Here is a 27,531-nt window from a genome sequence, read left to right on the forward strand (position 1 = left end):
TACAATTGACCTACACCTGGATCATAGCCCTCCATACCCCTCGCAGCCATGTACCTATCCATATTTCTCTTAAGTATTGAAATTGAACCCTCATCCACCATTTGCACTCTCAGCTTGTTCTACCCTCTCACCATCCTCTGAGTGAAGAAGCTCCCCCTCATGTTCCTCTTAAACTCTTTCATCTTTCACCCTTAATTTATGGTCTCTAGTTGTAGTCCCATCCAACCCCAGTGGAAGAAAGCTGATTTACCCTATCTATACTCGTCATAATTTTGTATACCTCTATCAAATCTCCCTTCAATCTTCCTGGGAGTGAACTTCTAACCTATTCAACTTTTCCTTATAACTCAAGTCTCCAAGTCCCAGCAGCATCCTGATAAACTTTCTCTGATCTCTTTCAATCTTATTTACCTCTTTCCTGTAGGTGAGTGACCAAAACTGCAGACAATACTCCAAATTAGGCACATAGGCATTTTATACAATTTCAACTTCCCATCTCCTGTACTCAACACATTGATTTATGAAGGCCAATGTGCCATAAGCTTTCTTTATGACTCTAACTACTTGCGTTGCCACTTTCAAGGAATTATGGATCTGTATTCCCAGATCCCTCTGTTCTACTGCACTCCTCAGTGCCCTGTTACTCATCGTGCAAGTCCTACCCTGGCTGGGCCTCCCAACTGTGTATGTGAACTTCCCACTATTCAGGACATTTACAGCAAAAGGTGCGCAAAAAGTGTCCGAAGGATCATTAGGGACCTGAGTCACCCCAACCACAAACTGTTCCAGCTGCTGCCAGCCGGGAAACGGTACCGCAGCATAGAAGCCAACAGGCTCTGGAACAGCTTCTTCCACCGGGGCATCAGACTGATTAATTCACGCTGATACAATTGTATTTCTAAGCTATATTGACTGTTCTGTTGCATATCTTACCGTACATACTATTTATTACAAATGACTATAATCTGAACATCGCACATTCAGAGATGTAACATATAGATTTTTACTCCTCATGTATGTGAAGGATGTAAGAAATAAACTCAATTCATTTCAATTCAAAGTGCAACACCTCACACTTGCCTGCATTAAATTTCATATGACATTTTTCAGCTGGTCCAGATCCTATTACAAGCTTTGATAGTCTTCCTCACTGTCCACTACACACCCAATCTGGGTGTCAACCACAAATCTGTGGATCCATTTTACCACATTACAATTCAGATTGTTGATGTAGATGACAACTAGCAATAGACTCAGCACCGATCCCTGCGGATACCACAGACAGAGAGGCAACCACCTACTACCACTCTCTGGCTTCTCCCGTAAAGTCAATGTTTAATCCAATTTACTAGCTTATCTTGAAAGTCAAGCAACTGAACCTTCTTGACCATCCTCCCAAGCCGGACCTTGTCAAAGGCCTTACTGAAGTCCATGCAGACTACATCCACTGCCTTGACTTCAACAACTTTCCTGGTAACTTCCAAGAAAAAAATCTTTATATTTGGTTAGACATGACTTACCACACACAAAACCATAATACAAGGGGTATACTTTTAAGGTGATTGGTACAATGGCGATGTTGGGGTAGATTCTTTACACAAAAAGGTGTGGGTGTGTGGAACACTCGGCTAGGGTTGGTGGCAAAGGCAGATACATTAGGGGCATTTAAGAAACTCCAAGATAGGTGCATGGATGATAGAAAAATAACGGGCTATGCAGGAGGAAATTGATTTTAGAGTAGGTTAAAAGGGCAGCATATCATCATTGGCTGAAGGGCCTGTACACTGGTAATGAAGTTCCCCTCTCTGAGGCAGACCATTCTGTCCTCAGCAAGGACCTTACCTTTGCCCCCTTCACCCACACCTCAGTAAACTGTGTCCACCATGACGCCGAGCTCTTCTTCCGTCACCTCCTTCTTTGGCAAGAATTCCCCACCCTGCATCAATGACCCCTTCTCCTAGGTCCAACCCTCCTCCTCTTCCTGGACATCCCACTCTAGTTCTCAGCCTGCTCTGGATCTTTTCATCTCTAACTCCCCATGAAAGACCCTTCTTTCCTCTTTGAACCTTACCCCTCTGAACTCAGTGCTTTCCACTCTCTCCACACCAATCCCAACCTCACCATCAAACCCGCAGACAAAGGTGGTGCTGTGTGGTGTGGCTTACTGACCTCTACCTCGCTAAGGGCAGGCGGTAACTCTCAGACACCTCCTCTTGAAAAGAACCCCACTCAGGACCTTCAGAAAATTGTCAGCAACACCATCACCAACCTCATGATCACTGGAGGTCTCCCACCCACAGCCATCATGGGCCACAGCTATTTCTGCCTTTTCACTGGCTACGTGGAACAGTCCACGTTCCAAGCCTTGCCTGGTAGTGCTCCCCAACTCTCCTTGCACCACATTGACAACTGCATTGGTGCTGCTTTATACACCCATGCTGAGCTCATCAATTTCATCGACTTTATCTCCAACTTCAACCCTGCCCTTAGATTCACCAGGTCCATTTCTGACACCTCTGTTCCATTTCTAAATCTCTCTGTCTGGATCGCTGAAGCCAAACTGTCTACCTACATCTTTCATAAAACTACCGATTCCCGTGGCTATCTTGACTATACATCTTCCCACCCTATCTCCTATAAAAGTGCCATTCCCTTTTTTTAGTCCCTTCATCTTTGCCACATCTGTTCCCAGGATGAGGCTTTCCTTACTAGATCTCCTCCTTCTTCAAATAACAGGGTTTCCTTTCTTCCACCAGTGATCAAAGTCAAAGTCAAAGTAGAATTTATTATCAGAGTACATGCATGTCACCATATACAACCTGGAGATTCTTCTTGTGCAAATCTATAGAACAGTAACTGTAAACAGGATCAATGGGCAACAAGTTGTGCAAATAAATAGCAATAAATAATGAGCATGCAGTAACAAGATAGATGAGTCCTTAAATGAGCGTAGATATCCTCTTTTGTTCAAGAGCCTGATGGTTGAGGGATAGTAACTGTTCTTGAACCTGGTGGGGTGAGTCCTGAGGCTCTTGTACCTTCTACCTGATGGCAGTAGTGAGAAAAGAGCATGGCCTGGGTGGTGGGGATCTCTGATGATGGATGCTGCTTTCCTACGGCAACGTTTCATGTAGATGTGCTTAATAGTTGAGAGCGTTTTAACCATGATATACTGGGCTGAATCCACTACTTTCTGTAGGAATTTCTGTTCAAAGGAATTGGTGTTCACATACCAGGCTGTAATGCAGCCAGTCAGCACACGTTCCACCACCCCTCACACACTTTTCTTCCATTTTCATGACATCCACTCTCACCCCATCTTCCCACAGCCTAAACACGAATGGAGTTGCTCTTGTCCTCACCTACCATCCCATAAGCTGCCACATTCAACACATCATTCTCCACAACTTCCACCATCTTCAGCGGGACCCTACCACATATTCGCTTCCCCACTCCCACTCTCCATTTTCCACAGGGATCACGCCCTCCACGATTCCATTGCCCATTCATTCCTCCTCACTAATCTCCCTCTTGGCACTTATCCCTGCAAGTGGCAGAAGTGCTACACCTGCCCATTCACCTCCTCCCTCACCTCCATTTAGGGCCCCAGACATCCCTTCCTGGTGAGGCAACACTTCATCTGTGAATCTCTTGGGGTTGTTTATCCTCTACATTACCGAGAGCCAATGTAGATTGGGGGACCTTTGTTGAGAACCTCAGCTCCATTCACAAAAAATTGAACTTTTCTAGTGGCCAACCATTTCAATTCCTATCCTGATTTCCGTTCCAACATGTTGGTCCATGGCTTCTTTATCTGCCATGATGATGCCCCTCTCAGTTTGGAGGAGAAAAACCTCATATTGCATCTAGGTAGCCTCATGCCGTCAGACATGAATGTCAATTTCTCCAAATTTCAGTAATTTTTTTCCTGTCTTCTTTTCCATTTCCCTGCTCTGGCCTCTTACCTCTGCTCCTCATCTATCACCTCCCCCTGGTCCCCTTCCTTCTTCCCTTTCTCCCATGATCCACTCTCCTCTCCTATCTGCTTCATTATTCTCCAGTCCTCTTCCTCTTCCATTTATCACCTCCCAGCTTCTTACTTTATCCCCCTTCCTCCATCCATGTAGCTTCACCTATCATCTTCTATCTTATCATCCTCTCCCTGCATCCACCTTCTTGTTTTGGCTTCTTCCCCCTTCCTTTCCAGTCCTGATGAAGGGTCTTGGCCTGAAACGATGACTGATTATTCATTTACATAGATGCTGCCTGACCTACTGAGTTCCTCCACCATTTACTGTGTGTTGCTGTAATGTGCTATGTTCTATATTCCTTGTAGATGCTATGTACTCTGCTGAGTGTTTCTATCGTTGTCTGTTTTTTATTTAACCTGTTTTGGTTGAGAGATACTGGAGAGAGTGAGAGGATGACTCATCTGTAAGCAGTGCTCTGGGATGCTTCACCTCCACCCACGGTCAATGTACCTTAGGTGAAACCTCATCCAAAAGGCTGTCTCTCTAACCACACGGCAACCTTTGCAGCTGCACTCAGGAGCCATTATTGATCATGTTCTCCACAGGGCCAGGTCATGAACCCACTATCTTCTGACTTTCAAGCAAGAGGGCCAGAAGAGGAACTGGGGCTTACGCTTCAAGCCACCAACTTGTCATTCTGACAGAAGGTGACTCAGCATGGACACTGGGATACAAAACCTTTGTCCTTACGAGCTGAAGGTATGCATTAGACTCTAAACTGTAGTTCCAAAGTTTTATATCTTTCTGAACCTGACATGCTGTAACCTTTGAAGCAAGCATAACAATTATGTCCAACACAACATTAACATGAGGATCTTTAATTGTAACCCCCTACAGTTTTGGACCCCAGTTCTAGTCTTGGCTATGCTATATTCCCAATCACAGCTGACTTAAGCATGGTACTGTAGCAGCTCGTGCAATCGCCTGGGAAAGCCAGAGATTACCATGTGGGATTCAACTCCCACATTGTCTGTAAGCACCTGTGTGTTCTCCCCGTGACCATGTGGGCCTCCTCCAGGTGCTTCCATTTCCTCCCACAGTCCGAAGACATACGAGATAGGGTTAGTAAGTTGTGAGCAAACTATGTTGGCCCTGAAAGCATGGCTGCCGCCAGTACAGTCCCCAGACAATGCTGGTCATCCATGCAAACTGCCGCATTTCACTGTATGTTTTGATGTACATGTGACAAATAAAGCTAATCTTTAATGAGGTGGTTTCCCAGTGCTACCAAACCACATTCTTATGTCTGCACTAATCTCTCCGGATGGCAAGCAAAACAAAGGTTTTCAGCCCATCTGAACAGATGTCTTGTACAATACGATGGACTCTTGGATCTCTCAGTCGACCTTGCACCTTATTTGTCTAAACTCTTACTACAACTTTAACTCTATATTTTGCATTCTGTTATTGTTTTTCCTTTTGGATTTTGGATTGTGCTCTGGGATGATTCAGTCTGGAAGACATTCAAACAAAGCTCACTGTATCTCAGTACCTAAACCAATTGCCAATTGCTTTCATAACACCATGGCAAAAGGTGCTGATGCCATAGTAATGGACGTATCTTAGACTTCAGGCTATTCAACCATGGCTATGCAAACTCAGCTGATTACACTAGCAGAAATTTACCACTTACCATGTGTGTAGGTTACACAGTGTGTATTGAGCAGTGAAGGAATAGCGGTGAGTCTGTAAGAAAAAGAAACACAGAGTCACATTAACGCATAGGTGCCCAGTAATTCACAGCTGTCTTGTCTACAGTAACAGCCACTACAGCCTGCAACAGGGTGGCTGCGAGGAGCACAGGGTCTCTTTGTTTTTTGAATGCTTTGACTTATTGAAATCCAACTCTATATAAATTCTCAAATACATTTTAACGGACAGGGAACATCTAATGTAAACGATGACAAGTTCACTACTTTAAAGGTGGCTCTCATCACAGCTGCAAGAATTATATTGCAAAGCTGGAAAAAACCCAGATGTCCCACTGTGAAGGAATGGACTGAGGAAGTGATTAAGATTTCATCATATGAACACATGTTGGGAAGAGTTAACAGTGAGGGAAAAGTGCAAGACGCGTGGGATCAATTTTGGTTGTATGTTAATTTAAACTTAAATTAGAACTTCTTTCTCTTTCTAAGTTTTACTTGTTCTTCTGCCATGGGATGGCTGTGTAAATACGCTGTACTCTATCTGCTCTGTGACATGCCGTGCTGCTTTGTAAAATAAGAATAAATAATAATAAAAATTTGAATTTCAAAAGAAAAAGGACAGGGAACAGAGGAGATTCATGCAAATCATCCTGGGGTGACAGAGTTAATGTATCAGAAGCATTTGATAGTTCTGGGCCTAGAGTTTAGAAGAATGGGGTGGGGGGGAACCTCACTGAAACTTATCAAATATAGGAAGGCCTAGATAGAGTGGAAAATGGAAAGGAAGTTTCCTATAGTTGGGGAGTCTAGGACCAGAGAGTGATAATAGTCTAGGAGCAGAGGGATAATAAATCAGCCATGATGGAAAAGACAGAACAGAGTCGATGGGTCAAGTGGCCTATTTCTGCTCCTATGTCTAATTGTCTAAAGTATTTTGCAAACTAGCAATAGTAATATAGAACAGTATGGGTTCTGTGCCACACAATGCTGTGTCAACCCTTTAACCTAATCCAGGATCAATCAAGCCCTTTCTCCCACACAGCCATCCATTTTTCTGTCCTCCATGTTCCATAAATGATAGAAACTAGACCTGAATCTTCTAAGCATCTGGGAGCCCATGAGGCCCTCTGTTGGTCAGGGTTGACTGTGGATATTGCATCCTTGCTGTAGATATGCAAGCCAGAGCAGTACGATATGGAGAGGGAGCTGCTGCACATGTAGCAGGCTCTCCCTCTCCATGCAGCTGATGAATCCAAAGGTACGGCAGAGACCAATACGGTTTCGCACCAGTGGTGTTGCAGGAGTTGCCAGGCAGCATTGAACCCAGCATTGCACTGCTTAGGGATTCCAGCTCTGAAATTTTCCTCAGGGTTTGCTCCCGAAGCCATCCCCTATAGCAGCGGAGGTTTGAGATTAGAGTTTTCCTTCTCCTAGATGAGATGCCAACCACGAATGACGAGATGCATAAGCAAGAAGCAACTAGTCTTAAGGCACGAGCAACCTGCCTTTTCCCCTTCTCCTCTCTGTAGAAACAGTTCCGCAAAGCTTAGTAGCTAAGCCACACATGAAGGCCAGGAACTGGACTTGGTTGTCAGAGACGATTTGAGATGCACACCATTGGAAGCATTTAATAGGTAGTGGGAGCTTGTCAACACTACCTCACTTGGCTAGAACAACCTTCTATGTATGAAATACTATTTACATCGTTACACGATGCTTCCTAGATCATGCTCTGTTATTCAATTGGGCAATGTGGAAGGAAGATGGGGAGGGGGGTGGTTGGAAAATTGCCACCAGCTTTGACTGGCTTCAGATTCCCTATTCCTGGGTCAGTGCATCATTTTAGAGACCTTCTCACTCATAACAATAACGGCAGCATATATACGTACTGAGAGCCAAACAAGTGCATTAATTATACAATCTGATGAGCATTGGCTGGCAAGTGAAATAATGATGACTCTATTTCATACTTGCGGAGAAATTTCTTTAGCCAGAGGGTGGTGAATTTGTGGAACTTGTTATCACAGGCAGTTGTGGAGGCCAGGTCGTTGGATGTATTTAAGGCAGAGATTGATAGGTTCTTGATTGGACTTGGCGTCAAAGATTACGAGGAGAAGGCCGAAGAATAGGGTTGAGGAGGGGGAGAAAAGGATCAGCCATGATTAAGTGGTAGAGCAGACTCAATGGGCCCTAATGGCCCAATTCTGCTCCTATGTCTTATGGTCTAAAATTACTCCCCAAACTATTTCAGCATAACCTTCGATCTCATCATTTCAAATGGGGGGATGACCAGCTCAGAGAACAGCTGATACACTAGCCAGAACACCAGCAACAGATATTAAGGAGTTAATTTTCCCTGTGCCCTTGTTAGCTGGCTGTTGGCCATATAATTCAAATTTGCCCCCTTGCAAATGTGGAGATCTAAAAAATAATGTAGATTAGCTTTAGTCGTCGCATATACGTCGAAACATACAGTGAAACGTGTCACTTGCATCAATGACCAGCACGGTCCTGCAGCCCACAAGTGCCACCAGGCTTCTGGCACCAACTTTGCATGCCCATAACTCACTAGCCCTTACCCGTACATCTTTGGAATGGGGGAGGAAACCGGAACATCCGGAGGAATCTCACATGGTCATGGGAAAACGTTCAAACTCCATATGTACAGTGGTGGGAAAGAGCCTTGATCATTAATCACTGGTGCTGTAATAGCATTACAGTAACTGCTACACTAACACGCTGCCCTGTTGTTAAATCACACCTTCAACACCCAGGTATGTGATGCACCATCAATAACTCCAAAAGACTGGAAGTAGAGTAAATACGGAAAGGCTTTTATTAGCAGTAAAATGTGACCTCCACCATGCTGAGTATCTGCCCCTGGACTGAGGAGGAGGAGGAATGGCGCAATCACCTTTATTCAGGGATCTGTGGGAGGAGCCACAGGAGCAGTCAGCAGAGGGGCGTGTCCAGACAGGTAGCCCAGTTACCACATATATATATGGTTTACCACAGTATGCGAGCTCTTCGCATGGACTGAGAGGTTAAAAGTTATGAGCTTGTCCTCCTGATAAGCACATTCCTCCTGTAGCAGTGGGATTTAAAGGGGAGGGGGGAACTACAGAGCGTAGAAGTACATTATTTCCTCTCCTCCCCCCACCTTCTTACTCTGACTTCTCCTCTTCCTTTCCAGTCTTGATGAAGGGTCTCGGCCTGATACGTCAACTGTTCACTCTTTTCCATAGATGCTACCTAGCCTGCTGAGTTCCTCCAGCGTTTTGTGTGTGTTCATTGGATTGCCAACATCTGCAGATTTTCTCTTTTTGTGACATTATTTACCCATTTTGTCTGTGCTGCAGAGTTCCACCCCTCTTTATCACAACAGCTATCAAAATGTTTCCTTTTCAACTGGAAGCAGTGGAAAGCGTACAGAAGGGGTTTAGCAGAAAGAAGGCATGTGCCATGAGGAGAGGTTAGACTAACCCTTGTAGCACAGTTAGAGATTGGCAGATATGACATTATGGGTATCACTGCGTCAAGGCTGAAAGATGATCATAATTGGGAAATTGACATACAAAGATACATATTGTACTGAAAAGACAGGCAGGTAGACAGAAATGACAGAGTGGTGCTGTTTGTTAAAAATGAAATCAAATCCTTAGGAAGAGGTGATATAGGATGGGAAGATGTCAAGTTCTTGCGGGCAGAGTTAAGAAACTACAGGAGTACAATGACCCTGATGGGAGTTATATACAGGCATCTGAACAGTAGCCAGAATGTGGGGGGCAAATTACAATGGGAGATAGAAAAGGCATGTAAAATGGGCAACGTTATGATGGTCATTGGGGATTTCAATATGCAGGTAGATTGGGAAAATTAAGTTGGTGCTGGATCCCAAGAGGGAGAATTTGCAGAATGCATATGAGGTGGCATTTTAGGGCAGATTGTGGTTCAGTCCACTAGTGAAAAGATAATTCTGATTTGGGTGTTGAGCAAAAAAACAGAGGAATCATAAGGTAAAGGAACCCTTAGGAGGCAGTGATCATAATATGATAGGATTCACCCTGCAGTTTATAGAGGGAGAAGCTAAAGTCAGATGTATCAATATTAAAGTGGCGTAAAGGGAATTACAGATGCATGAGAGAGGAGCTGGCTAAAGTTGATTTTAGCTGGCTAAAGGAAGGGAATACTAGCAGGGATGATAGCAGATCAGCAATGGCTGTAGTTTATGGGAGTAATTCAGAAGGCACAGGATAGATACTGTACATCCCAAAGAAGTATTCTAAAGGATAAGAACATAAGGAATAGAAGGAGTAGGCCATCCGGCCCATCGAGCCTGCCCCGCCTTTCAATAAGATCATGGCTGATCTGTCTGTAAACTCAGCTCCATCTACCTGCCTTTTCCCCATTACCTTTAATTCCCTTACTATGTAAAAACCTATCTAATTGTTTCTTTAATATATTTAGTGAGGAAGCCTCAACTGCTTCCCTGGGCAGAGAATTCCACAGATTCACCACTCTCTAGGAAAAACAGTTTCTCCTCATTTCCATCCTAAACCTTCTCCCCTGAATCTTGAGGCAATGTCCCCTAGTTCTAGTCTCACCTAACAATGGAAACAACTTTCCCACGTCTATCTTATCTATCCCTTTCAAAATGTTGTATGTTTTTATAAGATCCCCTCTCATTCTTCTGAACTTCAGAGAGTATAGTCCCAGGTGACTCAATCTCTCCTCTTAGGTCAACCTCTTCATCCATGGAATCAACCTGGTGAACCTCCTCTGCACTGTCTCCAAAGCCAGTATATCCTTCCTCAAGTATAGAGACCAGAACTGCACCCAGTACTCCAGGTATGGCCTCACCAGTACCCTGTACAGTTACAGCATGACCTCCCTGCTCTTGAATTCAACATTCCGTTTGCCTTCTTAATAACCTGTTGCACCTGCAAGCCAACTTTTTGTGATTCATGCACAAGCACTCCCAAGTCCCTCTGCACAACAGCATGCTGCAATTTTTCACTATTTAGATAATAATCTGCTCTTCTATTATTCCTTCCAAAGTGGATGATCTTGCATTTACCAATGTTGTATTCCATCTGCCAGACCTTGGCCCACTCACTTAACCTATCTATATCCCTCTGCAGACTCTCCACATCCTCTGTACAATTTGCTTTTCCACTCAGTTTAGTGTCATCAGCAAATTTTGCTACGCTACATTCAGTCCCCTCTTCCAAATCATCAATATAAATGGTAAACAGCTGCGGGCCCAGCACTGACATCATAAGGATGTCATAACTATGGCTGACAGGGAAAGTAAAACACAGCATGCAGGCGTAAAACCTCCGCTTTAAATATATCCAATGACTTGGCCTCCCAGCCACAGATTCACTACCATCTGGCTAAACCAGTTCCTCCTCATCTCTCTTCTGAATGGACGTCCCTCAATTCTGGGGCTGAACCTTTAGGTCCCAGACTCACTCACTATAGGAAACATCCTCTCCACTTCCAAACTTTCGAAGCTTTACAATACTCGATAGGTTTCAATGAGATCTGCCCTCATTCTTCTAAACTCCAGATGGTACAGGCCCAGAGCCATCAAACGCTCCTCATAGGTTAACCTTTTCATTCCCAGAATCATTCTTGTGAACCTCCTCTGGACCCTCTCCAATGCCAGCATATTTTTTCTGAGGCAATGGTGGATCTGCTCAGAATTCTCCAAGTGTAGTCCGATCGATGCCCTATAAAGCTTCAGGATTAAACCCTTTTATGCTCTCATGCTCTTGAAATGAATGCTGACTTTGTATTTACCTTCCTTAGCATAGGCTCATCCTGCAAGTTAATCTTAAAGGAATTCTGCACGAGGACTCCCAAGTCCCTTTGCACCTCATTACTGAATTTTATCTCTGTTTAGAAAATAGTCTATGCCTTATTCATTCTACCAAAGTGCAGGACCATATATTCACCTGCCACCTCTTTGTACACTGTATTCACCTGCCACCTCTTTGCCCATTCTTCCAATCTGATTAAGTCCTTCTCCAGATTCCCTGCTTTCTCAACACAACCTACCCCTCCACCTATCTTCGTATCATCTGCAAACCTGGTCACAAAACTATAAATTCCATCAATGAATTCAATTAACATACAACCTGAAAAGAGTTGGTCCCAGCACCGATCCTGGGGAACACCACTAGTTACTGGCAACCAACCAGAAAAAGCCACCTTTATTCCCATACTTTGCCTCCGCCAGTCAGGCAATGTTCTATCCATGCTAATAGCATTCTTGTAATACCATGCTGTCTTAACTTGTTAAGCATCCTCATTTGTAGTACCTTGTCAAAGTCCTTCGGAAAATCCAAATAAACAACATATACTGTCTCTCCTATGTCTATCCTACCCATTATTTCCTCAAAGGATTTAAAAAGATTTGTCAAGTAGTACTTCATCAAAAGGAAACTATGCTGACTTTGGCCGATTTCATCATGTGCCTCCAAGTACCCCAAAACCTCATCCTTATAATGGACTCCAACGTCTTGTCAACCTCCGAGGTCAGGCTAACTGGCCTATAATTTCCTTTCCTCTGCTTCCCTACCTTCTGAGAGAGTGGAGTGACATTTGCAAATTTCAAGTCCTCTGCAACCATTCCAGAATCTAGTGATTTATGGAAGATCACTAACAATGCCTCCACAATCTCTTCAGCCACGTCTTTCAGAACCCTGGGGCCCGTTTTAGCCAGTTTTCAGGATATATATCGAACCAACATAAGAGTGAATTATTTCCTTTAAAGAATTTAGTACCAATGAATACTAATCTTTCTTTTAAAATTGTAAGGAATCAATTTACTTATTTGGGTGTAATAATCACTAAGAGTTACAAATGCCTGTTTAAAGAAAACTTTTTTACTTTATTGAACCAGGTAAAAAAGATATTATTAAATTGGTCACCTCTTTCAACATCGTTGATTGACAAATTAATTCTATTAAAACGAATATTCTATCTAAATTTATATATCTTTTTCAGGCTTTACCCGTTTTTATTTGTAAATCCTTTTTTGACTCTCTTGAATCTATTTTATCCTACTATAGATAGAAAAATAAACGTCCTTGTTTAAATAAAGTTCATCTTCAAAAACCTAAAAAATCTGGAGGTTTAGCCTTGCTTAATTTTAGGTTTTATTACTGGGCAGTTAATATATGATATCTTACATTTTGGATATATTATATTAATCGTGTAGACTGTCCAGTATGGGTTTCTTTAGAAGTTAATTCTTTTAATAAATTTTCTATTATTTTTCTTCTTGGATCCTCACTTCCTTTATTTGTAGGTAAGCTAACTGATAATTTAATAGTTAAACATAATCTGAGGATCTGGATACAATTTAGAAAACATTTTGGTTTATTGAGATTTTCCCTTTCTAGTCTCATTTATTCTAATTTTTTTTAAACCCTTCATCACTGATTTAGTTTTTAAAGAACGGGACAGGTTGGGTATTAAATGTTTTTGGGATCTGTTTGTTGGAGGAAACCTTTTTTCATTTGAGCAATTGTCAGCTAAATACAGCCTACCCAAAAACTCACTGTTTTAGATATCTACAAATTAGAGACTTTCTAAGATCTCAATTATGCACATTTCCTATAAGCTCAGATAAGAACTTATTAGATGTAATTTTTAATTTGACACCTTTTTATAATGGTTCCACATCTAATATTTATGGTATGTTACTAGAGATGAGGAATGTTCCTTTAGACAAAATTAAGAATCTCTGGGAACAAGACTTACAGACATCAATATCTGAGGAAACTTGGAATGAAATTTTTAAACTGGTTAATACGCCATTGCTATGTGCTCACCACTCCTTCGTACAATCTATGGTGGCACATAGAGTCCATATCACAAAAGATAAACTATCTTGTTTTTATTTGGATATATCTCCCTACTGTGACAGGTGCAATAATGGAGAAGCTTCATGAATTCATATGTTTTGGACTTGTCCATGTCTTGAAAAATATTGGAAGGAAGTTTTTCCAACTTTTTCTTTACTTTTCTAAGTCAATTTTAAGCCTAATCCTTTGATGGCCCTATTCGGTATTGTTGCAGGACAAGATATCAAGTTGAAGACATCAGATTTACATATTTTGGCCTTTAGCTCTCTTATAGCTAGGAGGGAGCTTTTGTTTAAATAGAAAGATGTCTCTCCTCCTACTCATGCTCAATGGTTATGCGATGTTATGTCATGCTTAGATTTAGAGAAGATTCGTTGTTCAATTTCTGAATCTCGTCAAGACTTTCAAAACCCTCAATTCGTTGTTTAAATTTAGATGTTGGCTATTATTAATTTTTATGATACGAGAAGGTATTTTACCTTTTTCCTCCTCAATAAACAGCTTCGGTCTTGGTAGGGGCTAGATTCTTTTTTTTGTAATAAGTTAGTATATTTCAATATAACTTTGACTAACCTACATGAATATGGGGTAATGAGATTGTTATTATGAATAGATATAATGTAATTGGTAGTTTTTTTTTCAACCTTTACATATACTTTCTTGTACTCTGTATTCTTCTATGTAGAAACTAATAAAAATATTGAAAAGAACCTCGGGGTGTAGTCCATGTGGTCCAGGTGACTTATCTACCTTCAAACCTTTCAGCTTCCCAACCACCTTCTCCTTAGTAATAGCAACTACACTCACCTCTGCCCCCCTGACACTTTTGAATTTTGGCATACTTCTTGTAATGCCGACATCCATTATTAAGGTCCCTCATCATCCAGGACATGCCCTCATCTCATTGTTACTGATCAGAAGGAGGTACAGAGGCCTGAAGGCACACACTCAGCGACTCAGGAACAGCTTCTTCCCCTCTGCCATCCAATTCCCAAATGGACATTGACCCCATGAAAACTACCTCACTTTTATTATTTCTGTTTTAACTATTTAATATGCATATATATACTGACTGTAATTTGTTCATTTATTTTTATATATCATGTATTGCACTGTATAGCTGTCACTAAGTTACCAAATTCACAACAAATGCTGCTGATATTAAATCTGATTCTGACCTTGCTGTCTTCCACAGTGAAGACTGATGCAAAATACTTATTAAGTCTGTCCACTAACTCTTTATCCCCCATTACTTCCTCTCCAGCATCATTTTCCAGGGGCCCCAATATCCACTCTCACCTCTCTTCCATTCTTCTATATCTGAAAAATCTTTTGTTATACTCTTATATATTAAAGGCTAGCTTACCTTCATATTTCTTTTTTTTTCTCCTTATGCTTTTTAGTTGCCTCCTGTTAGCTTTTAAAAGCTTCTCAATCCTCTAACTTTCCATTAATTGTTTGCTATATTATATGCCCTCTCTTGCTTTTATGCTGTCTTTGGCCAGCTCCTCTCTCATGCCTCAGTAATTCCCTTTACTCCACTGTAATACTGTTAATCTGACTTTAGCTTCTTCCTCTCAAACTGCAGGATGAATTCTATCATATGATCACTGCCTCCTAAGGATTCTTTAAGCTTTCTTATCAAATCTGGTTCATTACACAGCATCAATCCAGAATTGCCTTTCCGCTAGAGTGCTCAGCCACAAGAGGTTCTGAAAAGCCATCTCGTGGGCACTCTACAAATTCCCTCTTTTTGGATCGAGCACCACGCTGATTTTTCCAGTCTACCTGCATATTGAAATCCCCAGTGACTCAAGTGCAGCACTGAGGTGCATTAAATTCAACATGCCATCCTTCAACCCATTTCTCCAACTGGTCCAGATCCCGCTGCAAGCTTTGATAATCTTCCTCGCTGTCCACTACATCCACAGTCTTGGTGTCATCTTCATCTTCATCTCTCTGTACACCCATGATTGTGTAGCCAAGTTTCCATCAAACTCAATATATAAGTTTGCTGATGACACAACAATTGTAGGCCGTATCTCGGGTAATGATGAGTTTGAGTACAGAGAGGAAATTAAGAACCTGGTGGCATGGTGCGAAGACAATAACCTATCCCTCAACGTCAGCAAGACGAAGGAATTGGTTGTTGACTTCAGAAAGAGTAGTGGACCGCACGACCCAAATTACATTGGTGTTGCGCAAGTGGAACAGGTCAAAAACTGTTCCTCGGGGTTAATATCACAAATGACCTGACTTGGTCCAACCAAGCAGAGTTCACTGCCAAGAAGGCCCACCAGCGCCTTTACTTCCTGAGAAAACTAAAGAAATTTGGCCTGTCCCCTAAAACCCTCACTAATTTTTATAGATGCACTGTAGAAAGCATTCTTCTAGGGTGCATCACAACCTGGTATGGAAGTTGTCCTGTCCAAGACCAAAAGAAGCTGCAGAAGATCATGAACACAGCGCAGCACATCACAGAAACCAATCTTCCGTCTGTGGACTCACTTTACACCGCACGCTGTCGGAGAAGTGCTGCCAGGATAATTAAGGACATGACCCACCCAGCCAAAAGACTTTTTGTCCCTCTTCCCTTCGGGAGAAGGTTCAGGAGCTTGAAGACTCATACGGCCAGATTTGGGAACAGCTTCTTTCCAACTGTGATAAGACTGCTGAGCGGATCCTGACCCGGATCTGGGCCGTACCCTCCAAATATCCGGACCTGCCTCTCGGTTTTTTTGCACTACCTTACTTCCTATTTTTCTATTTTCTATTCATGATTTATAATTTAAATCTTTAATGTTTACTAATTTTAACTATTTTTAATATTTTTAATATTTAATATTTGTAATCCAGGGAGTGTGAAGCGCAGATTCAAATATCGCTGTGATGATTGTATGTTCTAGTACTAATTGTTTGGCGACAGTAAAGTATAAAGTAAATTGCTGATCCAGTTTATCACATTATCATTCAGATTGTTGATATAGGTGGCAAACACCAACGGATCCAGTCCCGTTCCCTACGGCACACCACTAGTCGCAGTCCTCCAGTCAGAGAGGCAAACACCTACTGCCACTCTGGCTTCTCCTGCAAAGCCAATATCTAATCCAATTTGCCACCTCATTTGAATGCCAAGCGAATGAACCATCTTGACTATGCTCCCATGCAGTACTTTGTCAAAGACCGTGCTAATCTCCATGTAGACAACATTCACTGCATCGCCTTCATCAATGTCCCTGTTAACTTCCTCAAAAAGCTCTACGAGATTCGTTTGACAAGACCAAGCATGCACAATGCCATGTTGACTACCTGTAATCAGTTCCAATCTATTCACGTGCTTATATATCCAGTCCATTAGAATACCTTTCAATACTTCACCCACTACTGATGACAGGCTTACCAGTTTACAATTTCCTACCTTATTCTTAGAGACTTTGTTAAACAACGGAACCTCATTAGCTATTTTCCAAACCTCTGGCACCTCACCCGTGTCTAAGGTTTTTTAAAATATCTCTGCTAGGGCCCCTACAGTTTCTGCACTACTCTCCCACAGGGTCCATGGGAACAAATTATCGGGCTCTGAGGATTTATCCACACTAACTTGTCTCAAGACAGCAAACACCCGCTCCTCTGTAATCCGTATAGGATCCGTGACCTCACTGGAGTATTGACTCAGCTCTGTCGACTCTGTGTCCACCTGAAGTAAATACAAATGTGAAAAATCCATTTACGATCTCCCCCATTTCTTTCAGCTCCATGCATAGATTACCACTCTGATCTTCCAGAGGACCAATTTTGTTCCTTGCTATCCTTTGATCTTAATATATCTGCACAAGCCTTCAGGATTCTCCTTCCCCTTGTCTGCTAAAGCAACCTTATGACTTCTTTTAGCACCCCGATTTTCTTCTTAAAGTGTTCTCTTGCATTTCTTATACTTCTCAAATGCCTTATTTGCTCCTACCTGCCTCTGGCTGCTATGCAACTCTATTTTCTTAACCAGGGTTTCAATATCTCGTGAAAACCAGGGTTCCCTAAACCTGATCTCCTTCCTTTCAGTCTGACAGAAACATGCAAACTTTGTATTCTCAAATTTTCATTTCTGAAGGACTTCCACTTAGCAAGTACACATTTGCCAGAAACCTATCCCAAACTACAAATGCCAGATCCTTTCTGATACCATCAAAATTGGCTTTTCTTAGAATCTCAACTTGAGGACCAGTCTATCCTTTTCCATAATTACCTTGAAACTAATGAAGTTATGATCACTACATGCAAAGTGTCCCCTATATAGACTTCTGTCACCTGCCCTGTCTCATTCCCTGATTGGAGATTTAGTATCATACTCTCTTTAGCTGGGCCTTCTATGTACTAATTAAGGAAACTTTCCTCAACACATTTGAAAACTCCTTCCCATCCAGCCCTTTTACACTGTGGAAGTCTCAGTCAATATGTGGAAAGTGAAAATCACCTACCATCTCCACCTTATGTTCCTGGCAACACTCTACAAATTTCTCTCTACAAATTTGTTCCTCGAAATTCTGCTGATTGTTGGGTGGTCTATAATTTAATCTCATTAACGTGGTCATACCTTTTTACCCTGCAGTAGATGAGCTCTCCAGTCTGAGCACTGCCATGACGTTTTTCCTGACTAGTAATGCTACCCTATCTCTCTTTAATCCCTCCCACTCTATCACGTCCAAAACAATGGAACCCTGGAACATTGAGCTGACAGTCCTACCCCTCCTGCAACCAAGTCTCACCAATGGCTACAATGTCATAATTCCATGTGTTGATCCATGCTCTAAACTCACCCACCTTTCCTACAATACTCTTTGCTTTGAAATATATGCAGCTCAGAACATTAGTCCCACCATGGTGAAATTTTTGATTCCTGACTTTGCGTCTAGGCTTGACATCCTTCTTCAGAACGACTGCACTATCTGTACTGGTGTTCTGGTTCCCTTTTCCCTGCAACTGTAGTTTAAACTACCCCCAATGCAGCACTAGCAGACCTTCCCCCTCCCGTTCAGGTGTAAACCATCCCTTCCTTTAGGTCCGACCTTCCTGGAAGAGATCTCAATGATCCAAAAATCTGAAGCACTGCCTCCTGTACCATCCTCTTAGCTACGTGTCAAACTGTATGATCTTCCTGTTTTTAGCCGCATGAGCATGGCAGAGGTAGCAATATTGTACTCACAAGCCTGGGGGTCCTTTCCTTTAATTTAACACCTGACTCCATGAAGTCACTTTGTAGAACATTGTCACTCTTCCTACCTATGTCGTTAGTACCTATATGGACCAGAACCTATGGCTGCTCACTCTCCCACTTACTCAATCCAAGATATCCCTAACCCTGGCACCAAGGAGGCAACATACTATTTGGGAATCTTGTTCTCATTCACAGTACCTTCTATTTGCTCCGCTAACCAATGAATTCCCTATCAATACAGCTCACCTCTTCTCCCCGCTTCCTTTCTGAGTCTACACCTTGTGTGTAACTAGCTCCCTGAAAGTATTGTCTATCAACCTCTCAGCCACCTGAAAGAACCAGATTTCCTTCAGTTCCAGCTCCAATTCTTTAACACAGTCCGTCAGAAGCTACAGTTGGATGCACTTGTTGCAGGTGCTGTTGTCAGGGACACTGGAGGTCTCACTGCCTTCACATATCCTGCAAGAGGAGCATTCCACTATTCCGTCTGGCATCCCCACTGCTCTAAATGTGCAATAGGAAAGAAAGAAAGAATAAAGTTACAAGGAAAGATGAAATAGGTTAGAACTGTATCCTTTAGAATGTAGAAGATTGAGAGGAAATTTGATAGAGCTATATAAAATTATGGGGGTATAGATAGGGTGAATGCAAGCAGGCTTCTTCCACTGAGGTTGGATGGGACTACAGTCAGAGGTCATGGCTTGAGGGTGAAAGGTGAGAAGTTTATGGGGAACATGAAGGGAAACTTCTTCACTCAGAGGGTCATGAGACTGTGGAAGGAGCTGCCAGCACAAATAGTCCAAGTGAGCTTGATTTCAATGTTTAAGAGAAGTTTGGATAGGTACATGTAGGGATATAGAGGGCTATGGTCCCGTTGCAGGTCGATAGGAGCAAGCAGTTTAAATGGTTTCAGCATGGACTAGATGGGCCAAAGGGCCTGTGTCTGTGCTGTACTTCTCTACGACACTTTGACTCTAAATAACAAAAAAAGATCTACCTACAACCTAACCCTGTCCTCACTGAAGTCTTGATGAACCAAAGCCTAACTGTCCACTTTACGAGGGGTGATTGATAAGTTCGTGGCCTAAGGTAGAAGGAGTCAATTTTAGAAAACCTAGCACATTTATTTTTCAACATAGTCCCCTCCTATACTTACACACTTAGTCCAGCGATCGTGGAGCATACGGATCTTGGACCTCCAGAAAGTGTCCACAGATGGGTGATTGATAAGTTCGTGGTCTGAGGTAGAAGGAGATGAGTTATACGTCTCTCGTTACATGCACATGCAGGTCAACTCTTTGAGCGATTATGCAGAAAGTTTGAAGTTAATAACTCATCTCCTTCTACCTTGGACCACGAACTTATCAATCATCCCTGATGAGTTATTAACTTCAAACTTCCTGCATAATCACTCAAAGAGTTGACCTGCATGTGCATGCAACGAGAGCTGTATTACTCATCTCCTTCTCCCTTAGGCCATGAACTTATCAATCACCCCTGCTGTGGACACTTTCCACGACAGCTGGACTAAGGGTGTAAATGTAGGAGGGGACTATGTTGAAAAATAAATGTCCTAGGTTTTCTAAAATTGACTCCTTCTACCTTAGGCCACAAACTTAGCAATCACCCCTTGTAACACTCATCTACTCATAAAATGTCTGCTCAACTTAAACGTGACTTCTTTTTATTAAATCTTGCCAAGTTCCAAATTATATGCAATCCAATCTCCCCTTGAATAGTGTGGCGTGCAATATGTGCCAACTATCCCCATTTGCTTCTTTTAAACTCTGTCTTCATCTGTGCAATACAATGCCTCCTTCGGAACGGTGACACACAAAATGTGATGCGTCCTTCCTTAAAGCCTCACTCGACACTGCCTCGGTTTCTATACCAATTGCCCCATCCGCAGCTCTAGCACTCCATTTCTCATCCTCTTGGCAAATTAGTTTGAACCCTTCCCAATAGCTGTTGCAAATCTGCCTGTAAGGATATTGGTCCCCCTCAGGTTCAGGTATAATTCATCCTTTGTGTACGGGTCATACTTTCCCCAGAAGAGATCCCAAAAATCCAGAAATCTGAAACCCTGCTCCCTGCACCAATTCCTCAGCAACACATTCATCTGCGAAACCATCCTATTCTTACCCTCACTGGAGTGTAGCAGTCAGCAATTCAGAGATTTCTACCCTGGAGGTCCTGCTTCATACCTAACTCCCTATATTCTATCCTCAGGGCCTCCCTTTTCCCACCGATGTTGTTGGTATCAATATTCATCATGACTTCTGGCTCTTCACCCTCCCCCTTTAGAATGCTGTGGACCCAATCTGTGACATCCCTGACCCTGGCACTTGGGAGGCAACATACATTCTCTTCAGAGAAGAAATGAGGAGGCATTACTTTATCCAGACGGTGCTGAACCCCTGAAATTTATTGCCACAAGGAGTTGTGGAGGCCAAGTCACTGGGTATTTTCCATATTTCAGTCGAATTTGAGTAATATTGTAAATATATTGTTTGATTAAGCATTCTTGTTCAGTTAAATAATTCATTATATAAAAATAAGTGAATTGCACACGTCATGACACCAACACGTGATATGTTTATGTCTCGGTTAGAGTAAAAATGAACGTACATGAGTTATCTCTGGGCTTTCGTCTTTTCCTTTAATGTTTTGCAGTTACAAAACATAACACCAAGGTCAATAGGTTCTTGGTTAGTCAGGACGTCAAACATTACAGGGAAGGAAGAATTTGAGAAGAATAATAAATCATCCATGATGAAATGGTGGAGCAGACTCAAGGGGTCAAATGGCTTAATTCTACTCCTGTATCTTATGGTCATATGGTCTAACTTGTGTTTTTTTCTCTGGAGCAATGAAAGTTGAAGGGAGACTAATTTATAATACTATATTATATTATAATATTATGGAAGCATAGATAAAGTAGATAGCTGCCATTCTTTTCTCCCCAGGGTCAAAATGTCTTATAGTAGAGGACATGCATTTAAAATGAGATGGATTAAATTCAAAAGAGATGTGCAGGGCAAGTTTTTACACGGAATGGTGGATGCACTGCCAGGTTTGTAGTGAAAGCAAATATGTCAGAGATGTTTGAGAGTATATGAATTGGCAAATCATGAACACAAAAGATTTTGCATATGCTGGAAATCCAGAGCAATACACAAAAAATGCTGATGAAACTCAACAGCTCAGTTAGCATCTAAGAAGATGAATAAACATTCAACGTTTTAGGCTGAGATCCTCTTCAGACTCTTCTATGAGGAGAAAAACAAGCCTCATCCTGGGAACAGGTGGGCAGATAGTGGAAGGATATGGGACATTGTGGAGGCAGAAGGGATTAGCTTAGTTAGGTGTTTAATTCGTTTGTGGACCAAAAGTCTGCACTGTACTGTTCCATGTTCTACCTATATTTTGAAAGTTACTGTGGTCTTATTTTATTGCCCTTCAGTACAGCTCAAAACTATTTACTCTCCACAACTTCTCAACGACCTTTTTGCCTATCATCGGAATACAGAACAGAGAACAGTGCAGCACAGGACAAGCCCTTTGGCCCACGATGCCTTGTCGATCTTTTATCCAACTCCAAATCCAACCCTTCTCTCCCACATACCCCTACATTTGTTTGTTTATCTATGTGTCCATCTAAAAGTCTCTTAAATGTCCCTAATGTATCTGTCTCTATCATCACCCCTGGTTGTGTGTACCAGGTACTTACCACTCTTTGTGCCAAAAATCTACCTCTGACATCACTCCTATACTTCCCTCCAATCACCATGAAATTATACCCTCTCATGCGAGCCATTACTACCCTGGGAAAATGGAGTTGGTTTGCCTGCTCTATTCTTGCCTCTTATCATTTTATACATCCCTATCAAGTCACCTTTCATCCACCTTTGCTCCAAAGAGAAATTAGATTAAGGTTATAATGCCATTTATATTCCTTGGTAAAATAATGATATAGTAATGGTTAACAGTGCAAGCGATTACTGATCGGGCTCAATTCCCGGAGCTGCCTGTATTATTCCCTGTGACTCTGTGGGTTTCCCCCACATGCTCTGGTTTCCTCCTATATTCCAGAGATGTACTATTAGGGTAAGTGAGTCATGGGTATGTTAGGTTGGTGCTGGCACTTCTGGGCTGCTCGGAACAATCTTTGCAGATTTGATTTGACACGAACGATGCATTTCCCCGTACGTTTTGACAAAGCTAATTTTTCTCTATCTTCTTTATTATCATCAAGAATAAGACCAAAAGACATAGGAGCAGAATTAGGCCATTCAGCCCATTGAGTCTGCTCTGCCATTCCATCATGGCTGATCCAGGATCCCACTCAACCCCATACATCTGCCTTCTCGCCATAGCCTATGACACCCTGACCAAGCAGGAAACCCTCAAATTTTGCCTTAAATATATGCACTGTCTTGACCTCCGCCACAGTCGTTGGCAGAGCAATCGACAGATTTACTACTTTCTGACTAAAAATTCTCCCTTACCTCTATTCTAAATTCTCCCTTACCTCTATTCTATCCCGCATGGGAGGTTAGTTAGGAAAATTCAGTCGCATGGAGAGGTGGTAAATTGGATTAAACATTGGCTCAATGGAAGAAGCCAAAGAGTGGTAGTAGTGAATTGCTTCTCCGAGTGGAGGCCTGTGACTAGTGGTGTGCCACAGGGATCAGTGCTGGGTCCATTGTTATTTGTCATCTATATCAATGATCTGGATGATAATGTGGTAAATTGGATCAGCAAATTTGCTGATGATACAAAGATTGGAGGTGTAGTAGACAGTGAGGAAGGCTTTCAGAGCCTGCAGAGGGACCAGCTGGAAAAATGGGCTGAAAAATGACAGATGGACTTTAATACAGACAAGTGTGAGGTATTGCACATTGGAAGGACAAACCAAGGTAGAACATACGGGGTTAATGGTAAGACACTGAGGAGTGCAGTAGAACAGAGGGATCTGGGAATACAGATACAAAATTCCCTAAAAGTGGCGTCACAGGTAGATAGGGTCGTAAAGAGAGCTTTTGGTACATTGGCCTTTATTAATCGAAGTATTGAGTATAAGAGCTGGAATGTTATGATGAGGTTGTATAAGGCATTGGTGAGGCCGAATCTGGAGTATTGTGTTCAGTTTTGGTCACCAAATTACAGGAAGGATATAAATAAGGTTGAAAGAGTGCAGAGAAGGTTTACAAGGATGTTGCCGGGACTTGAGAAACTCAGTTACAGAGAAAGGTTGAATAGGTTAGGACTTTATTCCCTGGAGCGTAGAAGAATGAGGGGAGATTTGATAGAGGTATATAAAATTATGATGGGTATAGATGGAGTGAATGCAAGCAGGCTTTTTCCACTGAGGCAGGGGGAGAAAAAAACCAGAGGACATGGGTTAAGGGTGAAGGGGGAAAAGTTTAAAGGGAACATTAGGAGGGGCTTCTTCACACAGAGAGTGGTGGGAGTATGGAATGAGCTGCCAGACGAGGTGGTAAATGCGGGTTCTTTTTTAACATTTAAGAATAAATTGGACAGATACATGGATGGGAGGTGTATGGAGGGATATGGTCCGTGCGCAGGTCAGTGGGACTAGGCAGAAAATAGTTCGGCACAGCCAAGAAGGGCCAAAAGGCCTGTTTCTGTGCTGTAGTTTCTATGGTTCTATGGTTTCTAAAAGGTCTCCCCTCAATTTTGAGGTTGTGCGCTCTAGTTCTGAATACCCCATCATAGGAAACATCCTCTCTACATCTAGTCCTTTCAACATTGAGTAGCTTTCAATGAAATCACCCTGCATTCTTCTAAATTGCAGTGAGTACAGGCCCAAAGCTGACAAACGCACCTCATATGTTAACCCCTTTATTCCCAGAATCATCCTTGTGAACTTCCTCTGGACTCTCTTTAACAACAACACATCCTTTCTGAGATATGGGGCTCAAAACTGTTGCCAATGCTCCGAGTGCAGCCTGACAGGTGTCTTATAAAGGCTCAGCATTATCTCCTTGCTTTTATATTCTATTCCCCTTGAAATAAATGCCAACATTGCATTTGCCTTCTTTACCACAGACTCAACCCGTAAATTAACCTTCTGGGAATCTTGCACGAGGACTCCTAAGTTCCTCTGCACCTCTGATGTTTGACCCTTCTCCCCACTTAGATAATGGTCCGCACTGCTGTTCCTTTTACCAAAATGCATTGTTGTACATTTCACAACACTGTATTCCATCTGCCGCTTTTTTGTCCATTCTTCCAATTTGTCTAAGTCCTGCTGCAATCACATTGCTTCCTCAGCACTACCTACCCCTCCACCTATCTTTGTATCATCCGCCAACTTTGCCACAAAGTCAAATACCGGTCACCCCGGCCACTCCATTTTCTCTCTTCTCATCTTAACGGAGAAGATACAGGAGCTTGAAAGTCTGGACACCAAGCCTCAAGAATAGCTTCTTCTTCACCACTGTGAGACTTCTTTGGCACCCCCTTTCCAGTGGGACAGCCATACTCTTCTATTCTTAACTATACCTCTCACAGTTATTCTGCTAGTATCACCTCAGCAGTTATTTTTTCCCTACTTGAATCTACACAACTATCTTTGCTTCTAAAGCACTAGATCCTTTTTAAGCACTAGATACTTATTTATCTTTGCTTCATTCTGCTCCTTGTATTCATTGTATTTATTATTACCAGGTTTACTGTTTACTCTGTGAGTACAGCAGCAAAACTGATCCGAAATCAAAACAAATAATTGCTGCCAGCCATTGACTCCACAGAGTTGTCATACTTGCGTTATAAGGCCGCAGATCTTTGCTTCAAAGATTCTAATTCCCTATTCTGATCTTTTATTAGAAATTAGCAAACATTCAATTATATCAGCAGTCAGCAAAGATATGACCTCTGTGGTCCCAAACTACAAAGTGCCATCATGCATGGATACGTAACTTACAGCACGTTCCCACTGATGTGGCTAGTTACCACAATACACATAATAAATGCACAGCACAGAATACATGGCTCCTTCAGTGAGCTTCACACAAACAAGGAATTTCACTGCACCTTGATGTATAGGACAATGAACTAATCTGCACTGATCTAAATGCCATCTTTTCTCAGATTTTGACATGGACCTTCATTGGAAAAGAGTAAACAGTTGATGTTTCAGGTCAAGACCCTTCTTCAGGACTTGATGAAGGATTTTGGCCAAAAACGTTGACTGTTTACTTTTGTTTATAGGTGCTGCCTGACCTGCTGACTCAGCATTTTGTGAGTGTTACTTTAGATTTCCAGCATCTGCAGATCTTCTCGTGTTTGTGAAGGACCTTTACTGTCGAGTTGAGGGGGGGGTGGGGGGAATCTTGAATTCCACTCGGTTCTGAGAGTGGAGTGATGAGAAACAGTATGAGTATGATTCCTCTCAGACTCACCAACATTAGGGCCACAAATGATGAAACATTACCATCGACTAAAAACAGAACAGGACAATCTGTAGCTCCTTATACTACAGCAGTCAGAACCAGTAAAAATAGCAGCCAGAGATGTCACAATCTATTGAATTTAGCTTCTAGAAACACTTTCAGCACAACGACTATTCTTCAGCTGTGTGGTATGTCACATAGCCAGATGCTGAGTGATGTTACCATGGACACCAGCTTAAAGCATTCAATAGTAAATTGAGAACTACTTCCATTTAGGACAAACTGTGGTCAGTGCAAAAATGGAGAAATCATTAAAGCCATTCCAATACTATTGAATTCAGCTCAAATGCTGAGTTGATTCCACAACCTATGGACTTACTTTTCACAATGCATTATTTATTTATTATTTTCATTTTTTTTGTCTTTGAACCATTTGCCTCCTTTTGCACATTGGTTGTTTGTCAGTCTTTGTGTGCAGGCTTTCACTAATTCTATCGTGTTTCCTTGTTCTGGTGTGAATGCCCGCAAGAAAATAAATCTCAGGGTCGTATATGGTGGCATAGACGTACTTCGATAATAAATTTACTTTGAACTTTGCAGAGGCTTGAAGTGCATCGGTGACCCTCAGTAACAGAATGGTTTCCCTGCTCAGGAATGGAGAGAGAGATGATGGCTTCTAACTTCCCGATTATTTGTGATGTTGCTTTCATTATGCACTCTCCAAGCGTCAGAATCAGTTTCATTACCACTGACCGATAGGGTGTGAAGTTTGTTGTCCTCCGGCAGCAGTATGGTGCAAACATTGCTACAAGTTACAAAAATAAATTATGCAAGGAATGGAATAATGAGGTGGTGCTCCTGTGTTCGTGGACCATTAAAACCTGATGGCAGAGGGGAAGAGGCTGTTTCTGAATCATTGAGTGAGGGCTTTCAGACTCCTGTACCTCCTCCCTGATGGCGGTAACAAGAAGTGGGATGGTGTACATCGTTAACGATGGATGCCCCTTTCTTGAGGTACTACATCTTGAAGGAACCCCATCTGCCTGCAAAGAGCCCATAATTTTCCATTCTCTGTATATTCCTTGCCCGTCTGAATGCTCTTAAGTGCCACATTTTGCACAGAAAGCGTGATGACAATATCCTAATGACAATATCTTCTCACAGATTTTTATTCCCACCTCTTGCAAGTCGTGTTGTGAATTCATTCAAAAAGACAAAGTGGAGATTGAATGAGCTGCTTCTAACATCCTGACTCAGTACAAATAGAACTTAGAAAACATCACAGTACAGGCCCTTTGGCCCACAATGTTGTACCAACCTTTTAACCTACTCCACAATCAATCTAAT

At 42.1% G+C, this 27,531-nt stretch overlaps 1 protein-coding gene across 5 annotated transcripts in view; it reads right to left on the reverse strand.

Moving 5' to 3' along the window:
• Nucleotides 1–27,531, reverse strand: part of dpp6a (dipeptidyl-peptidase 6a) — a 1,586,533-nt gene that overhangs the window by 217,175 nt on the left and 1,341,827 nt on the right. For all 5 annotated transcript variants that reach the window (XM_063044436.1, XM_063044438.1, XM_063044435.1 and 2 more), the window contains exon 6: nucleotides 5,665–5,717. In XM_063044436.1, coding sequence (XP_062900506.1) covers nucleotides 5,665–5,717 — 53 coding nt within the window. The remainder of the gene's footprint in view (nucleotides 1–5,664; nucleotides 5,718–27,531) is intronic.

This window comes from Mobula hypostoma, chromosome 3, assembly GCF_963921235.1.
Source record: "Mobula hypostoma chromosome 3, sMobHyp1.1, whole genome shotgun sequence".
In the NCBI taxonomy this organism is placed as follows: domain Eukaryota; kingdom Metazoa; phylum Chordata; class Chondrichthyes; order Myliobatiformes; family Myliobatidae; genus Mobula; species Mobula hypostoma.